Source organism: Peromyscus leucopus, chromosome 8a, assembly GCF_004664715.2.
Source record: "Peromyscus leucopus breed LL Stock chromosome 8a, UCI_PerLeu_2.1, whole genome shotgun sequence".
Taxonomy (NCBI): domain Eukaryota; kingdom Metazoa; phylum Chordata; class Mammalia; order Rodentia; family Cricetidae; genus Peromyscus; species Peromyscus leucopus.
This window is the reverse complement of record NC_051085.1, coordinates 30,527,585-30,546,751: the sequence shown is the minus strand read 5'-3', so window position 1 is coordinate 30,546,751 and position 19,167 is coordinate 30,527,585. Positions and strand designations below refer to the sequence as shown.

Below are 19,167 nucleotides of genomic sequence, written 5' to 3'. Positions count from 1 at the left end.
TCCTACATTGGGGAATGGGTTGTAGATCAGTACATGTTCCATTTTGCAAATAACTATTAAAGACACACCTGTTCTGTCGCTGAAGTAAATTACTGTTTTTTTTTTCTTTTCTTTTTCTTATTCTTTTTTTTTTTTTTTTTTTTTTTTTTTTTTTTTTTTTTTTTTTTTTTGCTTTAAAAATGTATTGTAGTCGTATTCTGGACTTGACTTTGCTGCTGAATTTTTTATGATGTTGTTTATTGGAAAGCGGCACCACCATCTAAAAGCTTTTATCAGATGTCCAGATTCCCATAGTGATTTCCCAAGCATAGCTCAATTCAAATAAAAATTTCATCATCTCCAAAGACTACTCCCATAAAGTACTTGTCTGGCACTGGGCGTGTTTTATAATGCAGAGAGAAGAATTGTCTAGAAATTTGGACTATATAATGGACTACTTAGAGCAAAGCTGATGAAAGTTTTGTATTCCCGGCATGCTTCAAACAACACAGTGGAAGTGACTTGAAGCTTGGCGATCGCTTCTGTGATGTGAGTGTCTCGCTGCACCAGTAGAAAAAAATCACACTGATGTCTAGCTTCAGCACTCTGATAGATGAAGCGAAAAATGATCCCATTTCAATCAGTCTGCATGAGGCTTTGGCACAGGCTTGACACAGTACCAAGATTCTTTCTTGTGACTTGTGCTCCATAGATCTCAGGTCACTCGTGCCTCTGCTGAACGAGGTTTTCTAACAGACCTCACTGTAGCAGGGAGCATGCATGGCCCACACATGCTGCCTGTGGTACGGTGACGTTTTATTCCCTCAGCCCCCAAACATATCACAAAAGTCAGCCGAGTGCCAAAGAGGAAACCCAAAGGAATAAAAACTGAGATTTGGCACAATAGCAGCTTCGCTCTGGTGAAGAACCAGACCGTGGCTACCTGGAATGGGTTTGTGGGTAAAGGGTAGAGGTCCAGATGGTGTCTATGCCAAGGTGGAGGCCAGACCAGGCCCTGGTGGGGTCCTGCACTTCCCGTCCCTCTCAAGAAAGGATGCAGAAGGTAATAGCAAGACACCCACTGCCTGGAGCTGTGAACCTAAGAAGCTGAGGCCTCAGGAGATAAAGAACAAAACCACAGACTGGCAGATCGGAAGGGAGCAGCTTGTTGTCTTGTGACAGGTCAACAGTCTCCTTATTGTTCCCATAGGCTGAGAAGTATTAACACCCGGTTCTGGACTAAGGGCTCAGGAGTCCAGGAGGTAGGAACCATGAAATTAATAAGGAAGGAGGGAGGAGAGAAGCATGAGAAAGAGAAGCAGAAGCAGGGTAAAAGGAGAGAATCTCTCACTTAGAACGGCCACAGCCAACACATCGTACAGCATGTGAAAATGGGTTGCTGAACCCAAGCCTCACTCATGCTAGGCAGCTGCAGGGCTATATGCCCAGCCCTCTTGCTACCTTTTCTTTTGAGACAAGGTCTATATTAGTGACCCGGGCTGACCTTGAACTTACTCTGTAGCCCAGGCGAGCTTTGAACTTGGAACCTGCCTCACCCTTCCAAGTGGCCACCAGACCCAGCTTAGATTGCCTTTCGTTCAGTATGCTTTCAACCAGTTCCTAAATTCAGTCCTTCCATTTTACGAGTCTGTAAAATTTATGCCCTGCATATTTTTGCCAAGACATTTCTTGTCTTAGGAAGGCCCTTCAATATCCCACTTGGTATAGAGTACCTGATGGTTTTGTAAGGAACTCCCACTGGGGCTGACCCCTGTTTAAAGACATTCTTTGTATTAATGTTTGAGACAGATGCAGAAGGAGAGGGATTATTAGCCAAAAACACTATAATTATGAGAATTAGCGACTGTTAATGTATTCCACTTCACCTTTGAAAATGTTTGTACAAAACTGGGTTGGGCCCGGTGGGTTTAGGCTAGAATCTGTAGACACTGATTTGCCTAATAAAATAACCACGTTGGCTGGCAAAAGTCTACATACCTGGCTGCCCTTCCTGCCCTGGAGCCTGGAACAGCATTGGCTCTGGCAGGTATGGTTTCCAGAAGATTCGGAGAGCTCAGTGAAGAAAGCCAGCCTAGCACCCACCCTGTGGGCAGTATACCTCCCTAAGGGCCAGATTGAGGTCTCTGGCTTTTTATAGACTCAAAGGGCCTCTGTTCATTCACAGTGGATAATGACAACTGAAATGATCAAAGAATTAATATGCTTTACTGGAAATGTGAGATAGTGACATTATAGACAGAAATTATAATCACTAGAATTTTTTTTATTTTTAAACTTTACTTTATTTGTTTATTTATTATTATTACTATTTATGTGTGTGATGTAGTGTGTGTGTGTGTGTGTGTGTGTGTGTGTGTGTGTGTGTGTGTGTGTATGAGGGTGTACATGGGTGTGCATGTGGAGGTCAGAGGGCAACTTCTAGAGTTAGTTCTCTCCACTTTTCATGGGTTGTAAGGAATTGAATTCAAATGGTCAGACAGGAACAAATGATTTTATATGCTTAAACTACCTCACTGGGTCTTAAATTTCTTTTCTATAAAAGACACTATGTTTTTGTTGTTGTTGTTGTTAAATTTGTGTATGTGTGGTATATGAATGTGTGTACCTGCTGGGCCAGGACACCAGTATGTGTGCTTGCAGAGGTCAGAGGTCAGAGGTCAGCATCAGGTGTCTTCCTCAATTGTTTTACACCATATATTTTTTCTGAGCCACTGGCTCTCACTGAACCTGGAGCTCACTGATTGGCTAAACCAGCTAGCCGTCAAATACCCAGGATGCTCTTGTTTCTGCCTCCCAGCTCCGAGAGTACTTAGCACCATACCCAGCTTTTTACATGGTCCTTGGGATCTGAACTCAGTTCCTCATGCTAGTACAGAAAACCCTTTACCCCTGGAGCCGTCTCCCTAGCCAAGATTTAAACTATTTTTTTGGCATTAAAGATGTGGCTGCCGCGTAGCTCTTAACGCTATTATACATGTAAGAACGCTACTCCTCACCTTTTTAACATGGGTTGGGCAGTGCCTCTTCCGGGAGAGGTTAGGTGGGAATAATAGAGCTCTCAATGGCCGGTACCCTGCCTCGGAAAGGAAAAGGAAGATAAACGTGTGTAGTTGCTGAGATTGTTGTTGTTTTGTTGATCTCTTTTTCTACAAGGCACACTTTAATCGTAAGAGCAAGGAGTCGTGATTCAAGTTCATGAGACGGCACTTCCTCAGCCCTGCGATCACCTGCTCCCATAGGTGCAGGGCGAGGGTGGGGTGGGGCTCTGGGTTGGAGCCCAAGAGCCTAATGTCCCCACTGTAGCAGGCACAGCGGCAGTGGGCAAGTTAAGGTATAAATGATACAGTGAGGGTCGGTGATGTCCAGAAAATGCCCAGAATCCAGGAGATGGCCATCTCCAGAGCTTATGCTGTTGACCAACGTGATAGTCAGGGGAAGAGTCTGTACCTAACCTGGAAGGAGGGGAGGGGGAGCTGATGAAAGCAGAGAATCCTCTTCTAGAATCTAGAGGGGCCAGGGTATGAAGAAAACTTCTACGACAGAGGCTTGGACACAAGCTGCAAAGCATGATCCTACTGGGCAGAGTAGGGTCAGACAGACTGCACCAGACAGTGGGCAGAAATGAGATGCAGACATAGGTCACCTGAGCTGCCCACATGGTCTTGAGCTAGGTGTGTTGACTAGAGCCCAGATTTTTAGATTTTTGAACCTTTACATCAGATAAGGTGTTAAAACCACCCAACGGGTAGAGCCGGACAAAAGATAAGTCATCTTCAGGAGGGCAGGGAGCCACACTGGGCCTCTCTGTACTATGATTTGTTTTAGTGGGACATCCGAAGTCCTGCATGTGCAAGCCCAGTTTTAGCCACAGAATTGGAGAGAGTCTGGTGGCCCTGGCTAAAAGTTCCAGAAGCAACAGCAGAACTCAGAACCTGGCAGTGAATTCAGAGTGATTGGGGGGGGGGGTCTGAGAGAAGGCAGTGGGCTGCCATCAGAGTAGGATGACTTATGTTATCCTCAACAGCCATAACCTCCACTTTAATTAACCCTTCCCACTTCCCACCCTGTTAGTAGTCCCTGAACATTGCTCTTTAAACAAGATAAAAAAATTTAAAGTCCCCAGATATGTCTCATTCATGCCACTAGCTTTTATGAATATGGTGGTCGATGTTCCATAAAGGTCCACTGCTCCTCTCCCCGCCCTCCACTACACTGTTGCCATTTTGAGTTAATGAAAGCATGTCCAGGGATCACACTGAACTGGACCTCTTACTATGCATGCATTAATGTATGAGACCATTCCCACCCGACACCTGACTAAGAGCTCATTCCTGTAGGTAGAGGTCAGGGAGGAAGTCAGTAGGACAGTGGTCTCTCTGCATGCCTTGGGAACGTCAGTCCCCTCAAGGGCATGGGGAACTGTGGCAATCACTCCCACTCTAGCGTGGGAAGTGGTATGTTAGAGAAGGGAGTGAGGAAACTGTGCCTGGCTCTGTCCCTACTGAGCCAGGTGGTTATCACAGTTAGAAGTCCACCTCAAGCAGATGCCGACACAGACCCATGAGACCCTGCGACCAACTCACCAAAGGTGGTCAGGGCCTCCGTCTGTCATCCCGTCACAGTGAGATACCTTGCTCTCTTCCTGTGCCATAAATATAGGACAGAACTTCCACCTGCCTCACCCCTTCCCTTGTTCCGTAGCTGTGGGGACCACCACAGCTGCTTTGGCATGCCGTGCTCATCATTTGTCTTCTGTCTCTAACGGTCCTTCTGAATCTTATCTAGTAGCTATTTTTGATCATTGTTATGAATGTCAAGCTTCAGGAGGAAGAATCACTCTGCCCAATGGGAATGCTAACCCAAATGATGCCAAGCCCACATACAGCTGCTATTCCTTAGACCTTTCAGAGTGTTTAGATTAGCCCAAGTTCCACTTATATTTGACACAAGGTTTTTCTTGACTGGGGGCTCTATCCACCTGGAGCAGTAGGAGAGGGTGTACTGACCCAGAATGTAGCTGCTCCTCACTGGTTTTTTGCATTTTTGAATTTCATGTACCTTTCTAGAGTGCAGTGAGAGCCCAGAGTCATTTACTGAATCCACGTTCTATATTCCCATGTTGCCTCACTCGGGAACTTCTGCCTCAGCATGCTTCCTCGCTTCTCTGAGATGAACCATGGCTGCAGATGGGTTCCTGCTGGTGAGGCTGCTGTGCTCTGTGGCTGATGAACTGACTGATTCAGTGAGAGGAGATTTCCCTACTGATTTGCCATAGGCATGAGGGAAAAAGATTTCCCACAAAGGCAAGAATGTGTGTTTAAAAAAAAATAGAGCTTGTTTAATATTTATAGACATTTAACATGTAAAAATGTTGCATTATGATTTGACTCAAACTGTATTACACTGGATTAAAGTCACAGAAAGTTAAAACCAATTTGAGGGTCTTAAAATTTGGGGACTGGTACCAGTTGCTTTTCCGTCGCAACGGTAGAACACCATTGCCAAAGAGCACCTTACGGAAGAAAGAGTTTGCTTTGGGTTACAGTTCCAGAGGGATGAGGTTCCATCATGGCAGGGCAGCATGACAGGAAGCACAGGCTGGGTGGCAGGAACAGGAAGCCGAGAATCACATCTTGAAACGTAAGCAGAGAGAGCAAACCGGAAGTGGCCTGAGACTTCTGGTCTCAGGAAACCACCCACCGTGACTCACTTCCTCCAGCAAGGCCACACCTCCTTAACCTTCCTAAACAGTGCTACCAACTGAGGGCCATGCATTCAAAGCCCTGAGACTAAGGAGGGCGGGGAACACATTCTCATTTAAACCACAACAGAGGTGGTTGTTGCTGTTGTTGTGTTTGGCTTTTTGAGGCAGGGTCTTACTATGTAGCCCAGACTGTCCTCAGACTCAAAATCCTCCTGCCTTGGTCTACTGAGGGCTGGGATTCCAGTATGTGCCATCATAATCCGTTTGAGTTTTCTTTTGTATTGCTTTGTTGTGGTCATTGTTTTTTTTTGTTTTTTGTTGGCTTTTCAGCTGCATATTAGTAATGGTAGAGATGTGGGAAAACTAGCCCTGTTGACTCATTTTCAATTTAAGATTATAATCGGACCACAGTAATTATTTTCCAAGATCCCATTAAGATAATAAAGCAGTAGTTCTCAACCTTCCTAATGCTGTGACCCTTTAATATAGTTCCTTATGTTGTGGTGACCCCCAACCATAAAATCATTTCATTGCTACTTCATAACCTTAATTTTGCTAGTGTTACGAATTGTAATATAAATATCTAATATGTAGGTTATCTGATATGTGACCCCTTGTGGAGTCACGACCCACAGGTTGAGAACTGCTGATGTTGTACCCGTTTTGAGAAACCCCCAGAGACCACCAAGGTCTCTCTTTCTGATGCAAGCACATAAGGGTCCTTTTATTGTCAGGTTTGAACCTGGGCCACTGCATGGCAGATGGAGGGAAATGTGCCAGCAGCCAAGAGCCCAGGGGTAGAGAGTTCTTATAGGGAAAAACTGCAAGCTGGGAATTACCTGCTTTGGCAACTTGGGATTGGGTAGAAGAGATATGGGGCAAGGTGATTTTTTTGAAACTATTGGTCTAGACTTTGGACTCAAAACCACATTTGAAACCATTGGGTTAGACTTTTTGGTGGGAAACCACAACTTGCTGAGCAGGATCATCTGGGCCGCTCAGCAGGATTATCTAGATATCTTCAAGGGCCATAAACCACAGACAGAATGTGTGCGGGAGCATACTGCCCTGTATCCGTTCGAGTTGTTATGGCACATTCCTGAGGTCCTTCCTGGAACTGAGTACAGCAGGTGGTCTAAGATGATAGCCCTACCCTAAGATGGAGTCTGTATTGCCTTCACACTATAAGGGACGTTCACATGATCGGACGTGACAAGAAAGATAATATAAGGCTGAAACCATTGAACAAGAGAGAGTGGAATGTTATATACTGGGCATCTTGATTGGATTTTTATGTCTCTCAGAAATTCACAGGTTGATAAAGCTTGGCACCCAGCTGTTGGAACTTGCGGGAAATGGCATAAAACAGAGGCTAGTTGGAGGGTTTAGGTCATTAGGAGCATTGAAGGGTATTTTGGGACCCTAGTCTCTTCTCCCTACCCTTTCTCTCGTTGCTTTCTGGCTGCTACAAGGGGAGCAGCTTGCTCCTCTCTCTACACCCTCTTATTGTAATGTTCTACCTCAGTAGCAATGGACTGAAATTGCATAGTTTCCATGAACCAACATAGTCATTTCTTCCTGCTTGTTGTTTATCTCAGGTATTTTGTTAACAGCGACAGAAACTGGCTAACACCCTGGGGCCAAGGAGCCCCAAACCCTGAGTACATGTAGAGAGGACAGTAGAGTCTGCCTGAGCCTGGTGCAGACTTACTAAGTCTCTGCCCTGACTCCTCTCAGTGATGAACTGTGATGCAGGAGTCTAAATCGATTAACCCTTTCCTCCCCAGGTTGCTTCTAGTCAGACTGTCTATCACAGCAACAAACTAGGATTTAAGAGCTGCACTAAACTAGGCCCCCCAGCAAATGGGAATATTGGTCATAGCGAAGGGAGAGTGATGCCTTGTTTACCCAGATCATCCCACCACAGGACACAGACATATAGCCAGGGTTTCAAAGGTGGCATAAAGGACCACACGGACACCAAAGTCACTAGTGACCACAGGTGTGACCTTCTACCACCCCCATGGGAACTTGCAAAAGAAGAAAGTGCTACTTCCTAATGGTGATGCTTTCTAGAGGGCTGTGTGCAGATCCACTCGAAAGGACACTTCCCATCCCCCTATAGAAGGATAATGTCACCCATGATTCTGGCCAGACCTGAGCATGGAGTGGGAAATGAGGATACCTGGCCACTGGCCCCTTGAAGTCCATTAAACTTCTCTGAGAAGTCTTCCAGTTCTGGGTCATTTTTTAAGGTTCTGGGTCATATATATATATATATATATATATATATATATATATATATATATATAGTTTGAAAAATAAAGGCTTATGAGGCAGAGTGTATGCAATGAAAGTTAGCTTAGATCACATCCATTCCACTTACTTAAGTTGACTAACCCATCAAATTCGTCCTCCGACTGCCACTGCCCACCTGTGGGCCAAGGATGCCTTTAATGCTTCGGTAGTGAATGGACTCAGGAATTCCTCCCTGTCCCATTTCTAACACAGCTGTTAGAGCCAGCACGATAAATCGCCCTTCTGTGTGTCCTTTACTGTTCAACTCTCCTCTAATGTCTGTCACCTTAGAGTGGGAAGATCTACTCCCAATCTCTTTTAAATCCATATTGGAAAAGGTTTGGGTTTTTTTTTTTTTTTCTCCTACATTGTCTTGTGGCTTCATGTAGGAAGTTAGCTGAGCTGAAAGTCACACTCTACAGAGGTGGGGGTGGGGAATTTTGCCTGCTTTTGCTTCATGTTATTAGCTTGTTTCCAACCAGTTGTGTTTTTGACAAAACATAAATCACACATTTCATATTTCCATATTTTTCTTCCTGTTTTCTCTGAGTTAGCAGAAGTCATTACTTTAAAACTGTGTATAAACTATATAGAACCAAAAAGGGGAAGGGATTCAGATGCTGAAAGTACAGTCTGTTGGCATAAGATGAAGAGTTGAGTGGCAGGTAAAATAAAGGGCATGCATGCTTTCTAAGGGTCTGGGTGGAGTGCAAACATTGTTCCCATTTTACAGATGAGACACTTGAGCCTGTGAGACACAAATACTTGCCAAGGACTACTTCTAGCAAGCAGTACCTCCGGGTGAGATCTGTTGACATCAGTACCTTTCCGAAACATTGATATAGAATAGTACAGATGGAAAACACTAAGGGTTCTTATTTACATGTAACACTGGAATCAAAGAACGATCATCTTTTCTAGTTCTTCAACACACAAAACCTGCTTTAGAGACCTGGACAGCTCTGTCCATCAGTTCATAAAATGAGTTGTGAGGTTCACCCCATGTCCCATGGATGAGAAAATTGAGGCTCAAGGCCGTCATCATTTTGCTAAGGACCCTCAGCTAATTGCAGAGCTGAGACAAGAACCCAGGTTCCTTTTAGCTACCCAAATGATAAACAGCAAAATACATAGGCCATTTTTCTTTGGGTTTGTTGGGATTCTAAAGCAAATGCTTATACAATTTGCTTGGGATAAATTCCAGGTGGGTTAGATTGTTATAGCTTTGGGTACAGGAAGGATTTCAATTATCCTCAGTGCCCACTTTGAAGTATTTTTCTTTATTTCCCCAATGGTGTGAAATTATGAGTGGAGTTGAGTCCTGTGCCCAAGACCTAACTGTAAAAGAGTGCTCGCCTTAGGCAGGGGAGAGTGTTGTGGGGGAACACTGAACCCAAGGTCCTGAGGAGTAAGTCAAGTTAACTTGACTACGGTCACTACTGAAGTAGTGTAATTTAGATCCTCCCACTCTAAATTAAAGACAATTCAGATGTGAGTTTTAAAGATTTTTTTAAAAACACTCTTACCCTAGAAGTACTACATGCAAATAAGGGGGGAAGCTTCCCCACCCCCAGTCAGAATCGCCGTCAGAGAGAAAGCAGATGATTCCGGCAAGAGAAGAGGAAGCCAACACACTGCTGGTGGGAACGCCCACCGGGGTAGCCACTGCAGAAGTCAGCGTGGAGGCTCCTCAGAAAACTAATATTAGAACTGCCGTACAACACAGCCACGCCATGTGTGGGCAGATACGCAAAGGAATCGGAGGCAGCGTCACACCACGGCACTGGCTACACACATGCATGCTTAGTGCTGCACATCTTATAACAGCCAAGAGACGCCAGGAGCTTAGAGGTCCAGAGATAGATGAATGAGTAGAGAAAATGTGATATGATAAATGCACACACGTGCATGCGCAAAATACACACGTGCATACACAGAAGCACACATGATATGTATGCACGCACACACACAATAGGACTTTATCCAGCTGTTAAGAAGAATTAAAAAAGGTCATTTGCCAGAAAAAAAATAAAGGGAAGGAGAGGTCATCAGGAGAAGTGTAATAAGCCAGACTCAGGAAGACAAAAATTTCATAATGCTTTCTCTCATATGGGGAGTCTACACTTCAATATATATATATGTGGGTTTTTGTGTATGTGGCGTGTATGTATATAGAATATGAAGGTAGACGGGTGGGGCTTATTGTGGGAAGAAAGAGTTCTAAAAGGAAGCAGACAAGACAGTGTAGTGGGGGAAGAAAGACGAAATAGAGCAGATGTTTCCTTCACAGGCAGAATCTAGATTTACAGATGTACACGCGTGTGTGCATGTCAGGAGGGAAAGAAGCAGAAGGGAGGCTTGAGGGAGAAGGAGGTAAACCAGCAGGGGTGGAGGGGTGGGGAGGGGAGGGGATGGGTGGGGAGAGGAGGGGAGTGCAGGGCAAGTGGGAGCAAGATGCACGATATATGTGTATGGAAGTCTCATAGCGATTTATATACACTAAGCAAGAAAAACTAGTTAAATAAAAGTAAACCATTTCTACTTAAATCGTTAAAAGTAAAAAAAATGGTATGAGAGATGGCTCAGCAGTCCAGAGCACTGGCTGCTCTTCCAGGGGACCTGGGTTCTTTTCCTAGCACCCACATGGCAGCTCACAGCCATCTGTAACTCCAGTTCTAGGGATCCAACTCCCTCTTCTGGCCTCCTTTGGGCACCAGGCGTGTAACCGGCACACACGCATACATGCAGGCAAAACATTCATATACACAGAATAAAATAAAATTTAAAAATTAAAGGGATGAAAAGAGATGGAATTGTGAGATCATTTTAAAATACATATGTGCCAAGAGAAGCCCATCACAGAAAGATGATCATAATAAAGCAGGTTCTATTTTCCCCAGAAACTGAGAGACCCCTACTGAACAAGACACTGCACTGAGAGATTCTGACCCTGGGAGTTCACATGGCCGTCTGTGCATGTGGTCAGGAGCTGATTCCCAAGGGCCTCCGTCTGGAGCTTCCCTGTCTGTGTCCCTAAGCAGTGGATACCGAGTGCTACCCTTGACCTTCTGCCGGAGACATCTTTTATTTACTTCTTCCTACAGAATTTCCTTAGCCGGGCTGTAGTGAGTGCCATTCGTCATCCTAATGGGCTCAAATGGAACCCCTTGAAGTCCCCCAGGATGTGCCTTGGTCTGAGAAAAGAAGCCTAGTTAACCGCACTCTCTGAACTGGAAATTTATGACTTCCCACGGGTGGACATTGCAGGGTTATTTGTGGTGTCCTATAGGGACATGGCCTTCTGAAACCCCATAGCCTACCAGCTCTGCTCATACCCCCCCTTTTCACTAACCAACCAACTCCCCATACCTTCACCTGCCAGCTCCATCGGGATCTGGATGTAAGCCCATCCACTCAGTTTCCACCCCACCCCTGGACTTTCCACACTCCTGCAGTGCTAGCAAAGCTCATCTCTAGCCTCATGTAAAAGGAAACCTGAGAATCATACCGCTGCCTTTCAAAGTGATAGGATGCTTATGTTCCCAAACCCTGTAGTTTTCATACTTACAACCCTGGAAATCGGGCAGCTTCTCTGAAATTTGGAAACCCTTTATGAGACTGTCAGACTTCACAGTTGTTCCTCAGATGTCTGTATACATAAACTCACTTGTATAGGGTTGGCCACCATGATTAGCTCAAAATTCATTAAGAATTACATCTTACAGGATTAATTCCATAAACATTAATTGTCTGTGGTAGACCTGTGGGCTGGCAGACAGCCACTGGGGTAGGACTTTCTTTATCCTGCTTATGACCCAGCTCAGTGTTCCAGCCTCCAGAAGATGAAGGATGCAGGGTATTCAGCCAAGCAGGCAGAGCCCGACCTGCCCAGGCCATGCACATCTCTGGCCAGTGCACCCAGATATTGAGAGGTGAAAGAAAAGTCTTCTTAGGAAGTCTGTGAGTTTTCTCCGTCTGCCTAAGGGTTTGGGGTGAATTGTGTGTCAATTTTTTTTTTAATTGTATGGCATTCAGCAAAGCCCTGCTAAGACAATGGGCCTTTCACTGCTCTGTCTTCTCTCCTAGGACATCAATGAGTGCATTCTGGAAAACTACCCTGAGTGCTCCAACCCCCGGTTATTTTACATCATTCCGTATTTCTGTGGACAGCACCCCAGGTGTAGGTAAGCATGCTGGGATAGCACCCCGCCACACGGGCACTCTGTGGGAACGTTCTGCAGGAAGCCCCTCAACCTTTTGGAATTCAGTTCATGATGACAGTACCTTTTCAAGAGTATCATCCGCCGTTCTGGGTGTCATATAGGGAACGTGAGGCTCCGTGGCACAGCAATAGGGATGGTTACATACAGCGACACCCACCAAACCCATTCATCTACCCAAAACACAGCTGTCACCACCACCCAACAAGACAGTGGAGACCAGCGTCAGGTGGCCAGCCTGCTCCTCCACAGTGGTTGTTTGTGACCCATGACCATCTCTGTGCTTGGCAAGCTCCATCTGGTCCAACGCTCTGGAGGCACACACCCAATTTGTCTCTAATGAGATACAGTCCCACAGAACAGTGGTTCTCAGCCTGTGGGTCATGACTCCTTTGGGAGTCGAAAGACCCTTTCCCAGGGGTCACCTAAAACCATCAGAAAACACAGCATTATGATTCAGTAGCAAAATGACAGTTATGAAGTAGAAGCAAAGAAAGTAACTTTACGGCTGGGGAGTCACCACAGCATGAGGAACTGTATTAAAGGGTCGCAGCATTAGGAAGGCTGGGATCGACGAACATAGAGTACTCTCCAGAGATCAAGCTGTCCTGACTTGAACACAGAACCTGTTTGACACAAAGTCTTACTCGGGTGGATGGCATACCCCAGGGCAGGCACAAGCATCCCGAGTTGCTTTTTTAGGTGGTACTGGCGTAGCACTAGTTGGAAACCGTATGCATGGTTCTAAGAACACGGCTACAACCTAGAGAAGAAAAGATTGCAAAGTTTCACTGGCTTTGCATGGCGGAACTAAAGCTTGGGACACTGAGTAGGAATTAAGGGTCCTTAGGTTCTGGCCATGGGGGGGCATGGCTGATTCTAAATTATGACATATTCTTGTCATTTGGGGGGCTTACATTTTCATTTCTGTTTGATGGCGAGTCTTCCTGATGCTGCCATTTTGATTAGCTTACTGTGAGAGAAGAATAGTAGTTATGATGCAAAGCTCAGGCATTATCAGCATCCTGGGCTCAGGCAGCCTTCCCCCAGCATTGACACGGATGATCAGTGATCAGTGTCAGCGCTTTGGGGGCTGGGGATACAGGATCAAATGACTTCTTTTTTATTACAATGGAGGGGTTTATTTGAGGAATATGATTCTAACTCCCTAAAGTGGGCCTCAAACTGGCTGTTTCCAAACCTTCAGCAGTGTGCTCGGGTGCCTTATCTAGTTCACATGAGGACCCCCAGATTCACTCCACCAATATCACTTTGTTGAACCTTTACAGCAGTCCTTTGCAGCAGGTGAGCCTTGTTGTGTTGTTGTTATTGTTTCAAGAGTTATCTTGGCTTGTCCAAATTCCCCCAAATCTGACCTATAAAGAAATTCGGCTCCTTCCCTTCTGTAACTCAAACGAACCACAATAATAACAACCAGTGTTGATGCTTTTTAAAGGATGAGATGATTAGCAGGCATTATTGGACACTAGTTTTGATCATCACAAAAATGTTGTCAGTGACTCTAACTTCAGTAAATGGGTTCCACTTGGTTCATCTATTTAAAAAAAAGTCATTCTAGCCATCTGCTCAGGTCCTAAGTGCCTGTGCCTATAATTGTCTTTCATTAAATACCTAGACAGGCATATTCATTTCAGTGCCCCGCCCCTGGTGTGCATGTAAAAAGATCCCTCAGCTAGAGAAACGGGAGAAGAACGGGCTGTTCTAGAATAGGCTAGACCTCGGGCTGTTCTAGAATAGGCTAGACCTCGGCTAGACCCAGAAGGAATGCAGGTTGGGGCTTACACAGATGCCTTGAGGGGGAGGGATGGGGAGAGTTACAACACACGATGGATAGAAGCGATCAGCCTTCCTTGAGTTATTGCTGCACATCAAAGCCTTTGATGGAAAGAGACTTTCTTGTCTGTCAAGGGAGCCTGGCGAGTGGGCGCTGGAGCGTGCCAAGCTGAACGTGAATGAGAACTTCCTGCTCGTGGGGATTCTGGAGGAGTTGGAGGACGTGCTGCTTTTACTGGAAAGATTCTTACCTCATTACTTCAAGGGCGTGCTCAGCATCTACAAGGACCCAGGTAAGTCCATGTGTAAGCCCTCTTCCCTGCGGGGTCCACTCCCGGGTTTTCTTGCCTTGACAACGACTTGGGAGATGAAGGTGTGATGTGATATCTTGTGTTCCTGGGCTTTCAAAGACTTGTGTTCCGTGGGCTTTTGACTGCAAAATCTCAAGCTTTAAGGTGAAACACAGACTCACCGAGGCTAGCGTCCCAATGGCTAAGACCCGCTCCTTAAAAACAGAAGTTCACAACATCCTCCACCAACTTACTCCAGCGTATTGTTGGAGTGAACAAGGGATGTGGATGCATGCGCACACCTGCAGCTCCTGGATGCAAACAGGAGGGAGGGAAGAGCTCCTTGAGATGAGGCAGCTCTGCCCTGCTGCCGTTACAAAAGCACTCTGGCGTGTAAAATCCCAGCAGCAGATTAGATAGGGGAAGGAAATTGAAAACGCAATTAAGATTTTATTCTCACACACCAAGTGCTCCCCAAATAGAAGTGGCAGCGTGATTGCGGGACAGCCCACGGTATCACTGAGAAGATAATTACTTCTAGAAATCCATCACTTATTTTCTTCTCATTAGTATTTAGCTTGAGAGAAAGAAGCCCTTTTGCCTCTCCCTTTCCTGAACTCCTTAATCTACTGCTGCAGGCCAAGCCTTGCATACTTATTCACTGATCAGCTTGTGGCTTTGTGCTCTTGGGAGAGGGCATATGGCCTGGTAGAAATAGCAGACAGAGGGAACACTCCCAAAGTCTGCAGACAGTCAGATGGGGACTTCGAACCACATCTGCATCACCAAGGCCCAGGCAAACTGGCCTTTGCCTGGGGGACCCTTACTCTGGGGCCCTGCCATTTGGATAATGGCTGGCAGGTGCTTCAAGGGTCTCCCAGCTCTCTCATTCAGGGTAAAAAAAAAAATCTAACTTATCTGCATGTAAGAATATGCCGGAACACCCGAAGGTGAGCTTTGCTGTGAGTCTTCTCATCAGGAATATCAGTTTGAGTAGCTAGAAGCCTTCAGCTGCTGAGTTTGGAAACTGGAACTTCCTCTGCCCTTGCAACCACAGGCCCATGGAAGAGTCTGCATCCTTAAATGTGAAGGGTGTCAACACTCGGCTGTGTCCAACAATGGTTCCGTAAGACAGTGTGAGCCCTGCTCTTTATGCAGGAGGAGAGCTTACCCTACATTAGAATCTTTAAAGGAAGAATTCGGTCATTCTTGAGTGGACCGTGCGTGTGTGTGCGCGTGTGTGCGCGTGCGTGTGCGCGTGTGTGTATGTGTGTCACAATGTGAGATGATGGACTGAATGAATCTTGGTGCCACATGCTTATCCAGACATTTGCTAAGTGGCAAGGATGGAGATTTGCTCGTTTAGATGAAGACATTTACATCTCTGTTCTTAAACACATGCAAAAACAAAAAGCTCATCTCAAAGGGACACTCTATTTTCTCCAGTTAACCAGGTGACATCTTGGGAACGGTGAGCCTTGATCCCGTGATCTGTACGCCCATCGCTTACAGTAGAAAAGATTTGTGACCATTGGATGGCTGTTAGCTCTTTTACCTACAGCTACAGTCTTCCTAACAGTAAATTAAAGCTCTCTTTCCCCTTTGAGTTTGGCAGTAACAACATGTTAAAGGCCTCAGAAGGAATAAGGGACATCTGGTATTCTTGTGTAGTGGGATGAAAGGCTTTCAGGAGCCCAGTGCAGCTGTTCCAGAGGCTTGCATTGATGCCCTGCATCTATTCTGCATTCAGGGTGCATCTTGGCTGCCCCAATCCTACCCTTTTCTAATAGCAAAGTGGTACAAAGGATAATTCCTGGCACAGAGGGGACCCCAAGACTGCCCCTCTCTGTTGGAAACTCAGTTACTGAGTAGAAATTGTGGCAATCCATTTATAAACCCCAGTTGATAACCTCAGTCTGGCTCTCTGCTGCCGTGAAGTGTGTGCGGGACAAAACGAACCATGGGCCGAGAGCTCAGTAACTTCGGTGCGCTGTGGTTACTTGGCAATGTCTTCTGCTGTTCCCTTATGATGACACCGAAGGCCAAGCCATCAAATGGCTCCTCTGTCCCAAGAGTTCCTCATTCAGAGGATGAGGGGTGAGCGGAGATTCCTGACCAGTTCCTTGTTGTACCTGGGCTTCTGCAAACACAAAGCGCCATGCTGTTCTCTCACCAATGTGGATTGGTGCATGAGGGCCAGACAGGCGAAAGGAGGCATAGATCTCTTTAATCTATTCACACCAGACCACCTTGTTCTCATGGGTGGCACACTAAAGTCATGGCGCTTCCTCCATTTGAGACTTTTAGGGCTTAGTACATTTCAATGGCAGAGCTCTTGCCTAGCATGTCCACAGCCTGGATTTGATCCCCAACACTGGAAAACCATACATTTAAACTTTTAGTTTGGCTCTGTTAGTAAAGCACTTGCTACAAGCATGAGTACTTGAATTTGGATTCCCATACCCACTTAAACGTCAGGCATGGTGCACACTATCTAAGACACCAGCTAAGATCGCCATGAAGTTTACACACTAGTGCAACATAGCTACTTTTTTATTAAAGGACCAAATTCCTCCAACGGTTTTTGGAAAGAGACGATTTTGCTTCATGATAATCTATCCCAGCACCAGAGAGGCAGAGACTAGCAGATGATGGGAACTCACAGGCCAGCCAGGCAAGCTGGATCACCGAGCTATAGGTTCAGTGAGAGAACCTGTCTCAGAAGCAACAGCGATGATAAGGTGTGGCAGGCAGTTGAGGAGGATCCCGAGGTTGATCTCAAGGCTCCACATACACAAACTCACACTGTCACACCTATGCCCATGTGGATCAGTATGTACAGTACACACACACACACATCTTATAACCAAGCAGGATTAAAGAACAGAACAAAGAAACACTAAAATGCGAGTCACTGAGGAGGATTATTCTGGGGAGCTGTGACCACTGTGGATTCACTGACCACCCAGAAAAACGATTTCATATGCAAACTCTCCAGTGGCTGCCGATCGCAGGTTGTATGCCCTGTTACTGAAAAACAAAAATGCAGGAGCCTGGTACATTTTGGTCATCGGGACCTCTGCAGCGACACTGACGACATGCCTGTGAGTTTCATACCAACGGCAGGCAGGAAGCGCTGGGTTTTCAGGGACAGGACTAGCGACGGTGGCGGTGTCCTTTAATAGGGTGAAGGGTCACTTATTTTCAGATAGGAAGGGTGGTGTCTTTCAAACGACCGCTGCCTGTTTTAACAGCGCAACGTTTAGTGAAGCTGGGGCCCACCCCAAGTACCGCTTTGACTGCACCTGCCCCGTTCAGCGACTGCAGAAAGGTGTGGTGTCATTGAGCAAGTTTGTCTCTGACCATTTGGTAACTGGTCTTATGACAAAAAAAAAAAAAAAAAAAAATGTTAATTTTATATTACTGTTTGACTGTTAGGAGACCCAGCTAGCGTATCTCAAAAGAAGTTGATGATTATAACTAATTAATGTGAAACAGAATGCAAGGTTTGAACCTGGTGGATAGCACAGAGTCTGCTCAGGTCTTCGGGTTCATTACAAATGCTAGGTCCTTCGCAGTGTGTTTTCTAAATGAGTCTTCAGACCTGACTGAGCTGGAGTTGGAGAACAAGGAAGACACAGGTTGAACTGAGAGGAAACGCCTCACTGGTGTAACAGATGCCTCCTGCGTTCCTTGCTTTCTGGATGTCGTGACCTAATCCATGACGGAGAAGTGGCCTGATGGTCTGGGTGGGGGATGCTCACAGGTAGAGGTGCTCCAGTCCACATGGTGGGGAAGGGGTAGCAGCGGGAATGTGAGGGGAGCCGGTCACACGGCCTCAGCTGTCTGGAAGCAAGGAGAGAGAGCTGGGAGCAGGTAGCCAGCCCTCCTTCTCTCTCTTTTTTTAAAATTCAGTCTGGGATGCCTCCCCATAGGATGGTGCCACCCACCCATGGGTGGTGTTTCTGTCCTCACTGGAACCTTCCTGGAAGCATTTTCATAGCACACTCAGACACATATTTTCATGGTGACTCTCAGTCCAGTCACGTTCACAGTGAGGACTGACCACCACACAGCTCTACTTCTTATTACTTAATCTCCACCGCCTTTACTATCCAGTCAGCCCTTTTTTGAGTGAGAAACTGAAGCCAGACCAGACAAGTCTATAGCGAAATGTGAAAGTAAGGGGAAGACTCCGGTACGTCGGAGCTGTGGATTTTAATGTAGCTGTGTCTCCCTTCCTTAACTCTCCATACACTGAAATGTTGGGCCGAGGGAGCAGAGCACTTGCCTACCATGCTCGGAGCCCTGGATTTGCTCTCCGGGACCACAAACGCAAACAAACCCAGCATACTGTGAGCTAACGGAATATTACTCAGACCTGATTTTGTAAGCTGAAATTGTAGGGATGGTAAAAAGCCAAAGTAAATGAGCAAGTTAATTAAGAACAAAGAGCATGTGACTGTATGGCATGGGAGCAGTACTGGCCAGACCAGCGTCCAAGTTAGTCTTGTTCAATAGCGCCACCTAGCGGGCGGACGGAACTGTGTGGTCCACCCACAAGTTTCCTCCTTCAAGAGCGTGAGAACGCATGTGTCTGATCCTTTAACCTTGCGTTTGAACTGCTTTCTGTTACTAACATCACCTGAGTGCTCATCCGCTTGTTTCCATTGCAAGTCCTCTGGGAGCATGATGGGAAAATCACTAGGCATTTATGGAAGGTCTTGAGACCACAGTTGCCAACTCTTAGAATAAGTTCCAAACCATTGACTTAAATGCTGACTTCGCAAACTAAGTTCATTTACAAGGAGGTATTTAAGAAAATAAATTCGCTCATTTTATTGGTAATGATGACAGAGAG

General features: G+C 45.9%; 1 protein-coding gene across 1 annotated transcript in view; it reads left to right on the top strand.

Moving 5' to 3' along the window:
• The window catches only part of Ust (uronyl 2-sulfotransferase), a 284,504-nt gene that overhangs the window by 229,333 nt on the left and 36,004 nt on the right, over positions 1 to 19,167 (top strand). The window contains exons 6-7 of the mRNA XM_028861084.2: positions 12,089 to 12,186; positions 14,152 to 14,309. Coding sequence (XP_028716917.1) covers positions 12,089 to 12,186; positions 14,152 to 14,309 — 256 coding nt within the window. The remainder of the gene's footprint in view (positions 1 to 12,088; positions 12,187 to 14,151; positions 14,310 to 19,167) is intronic.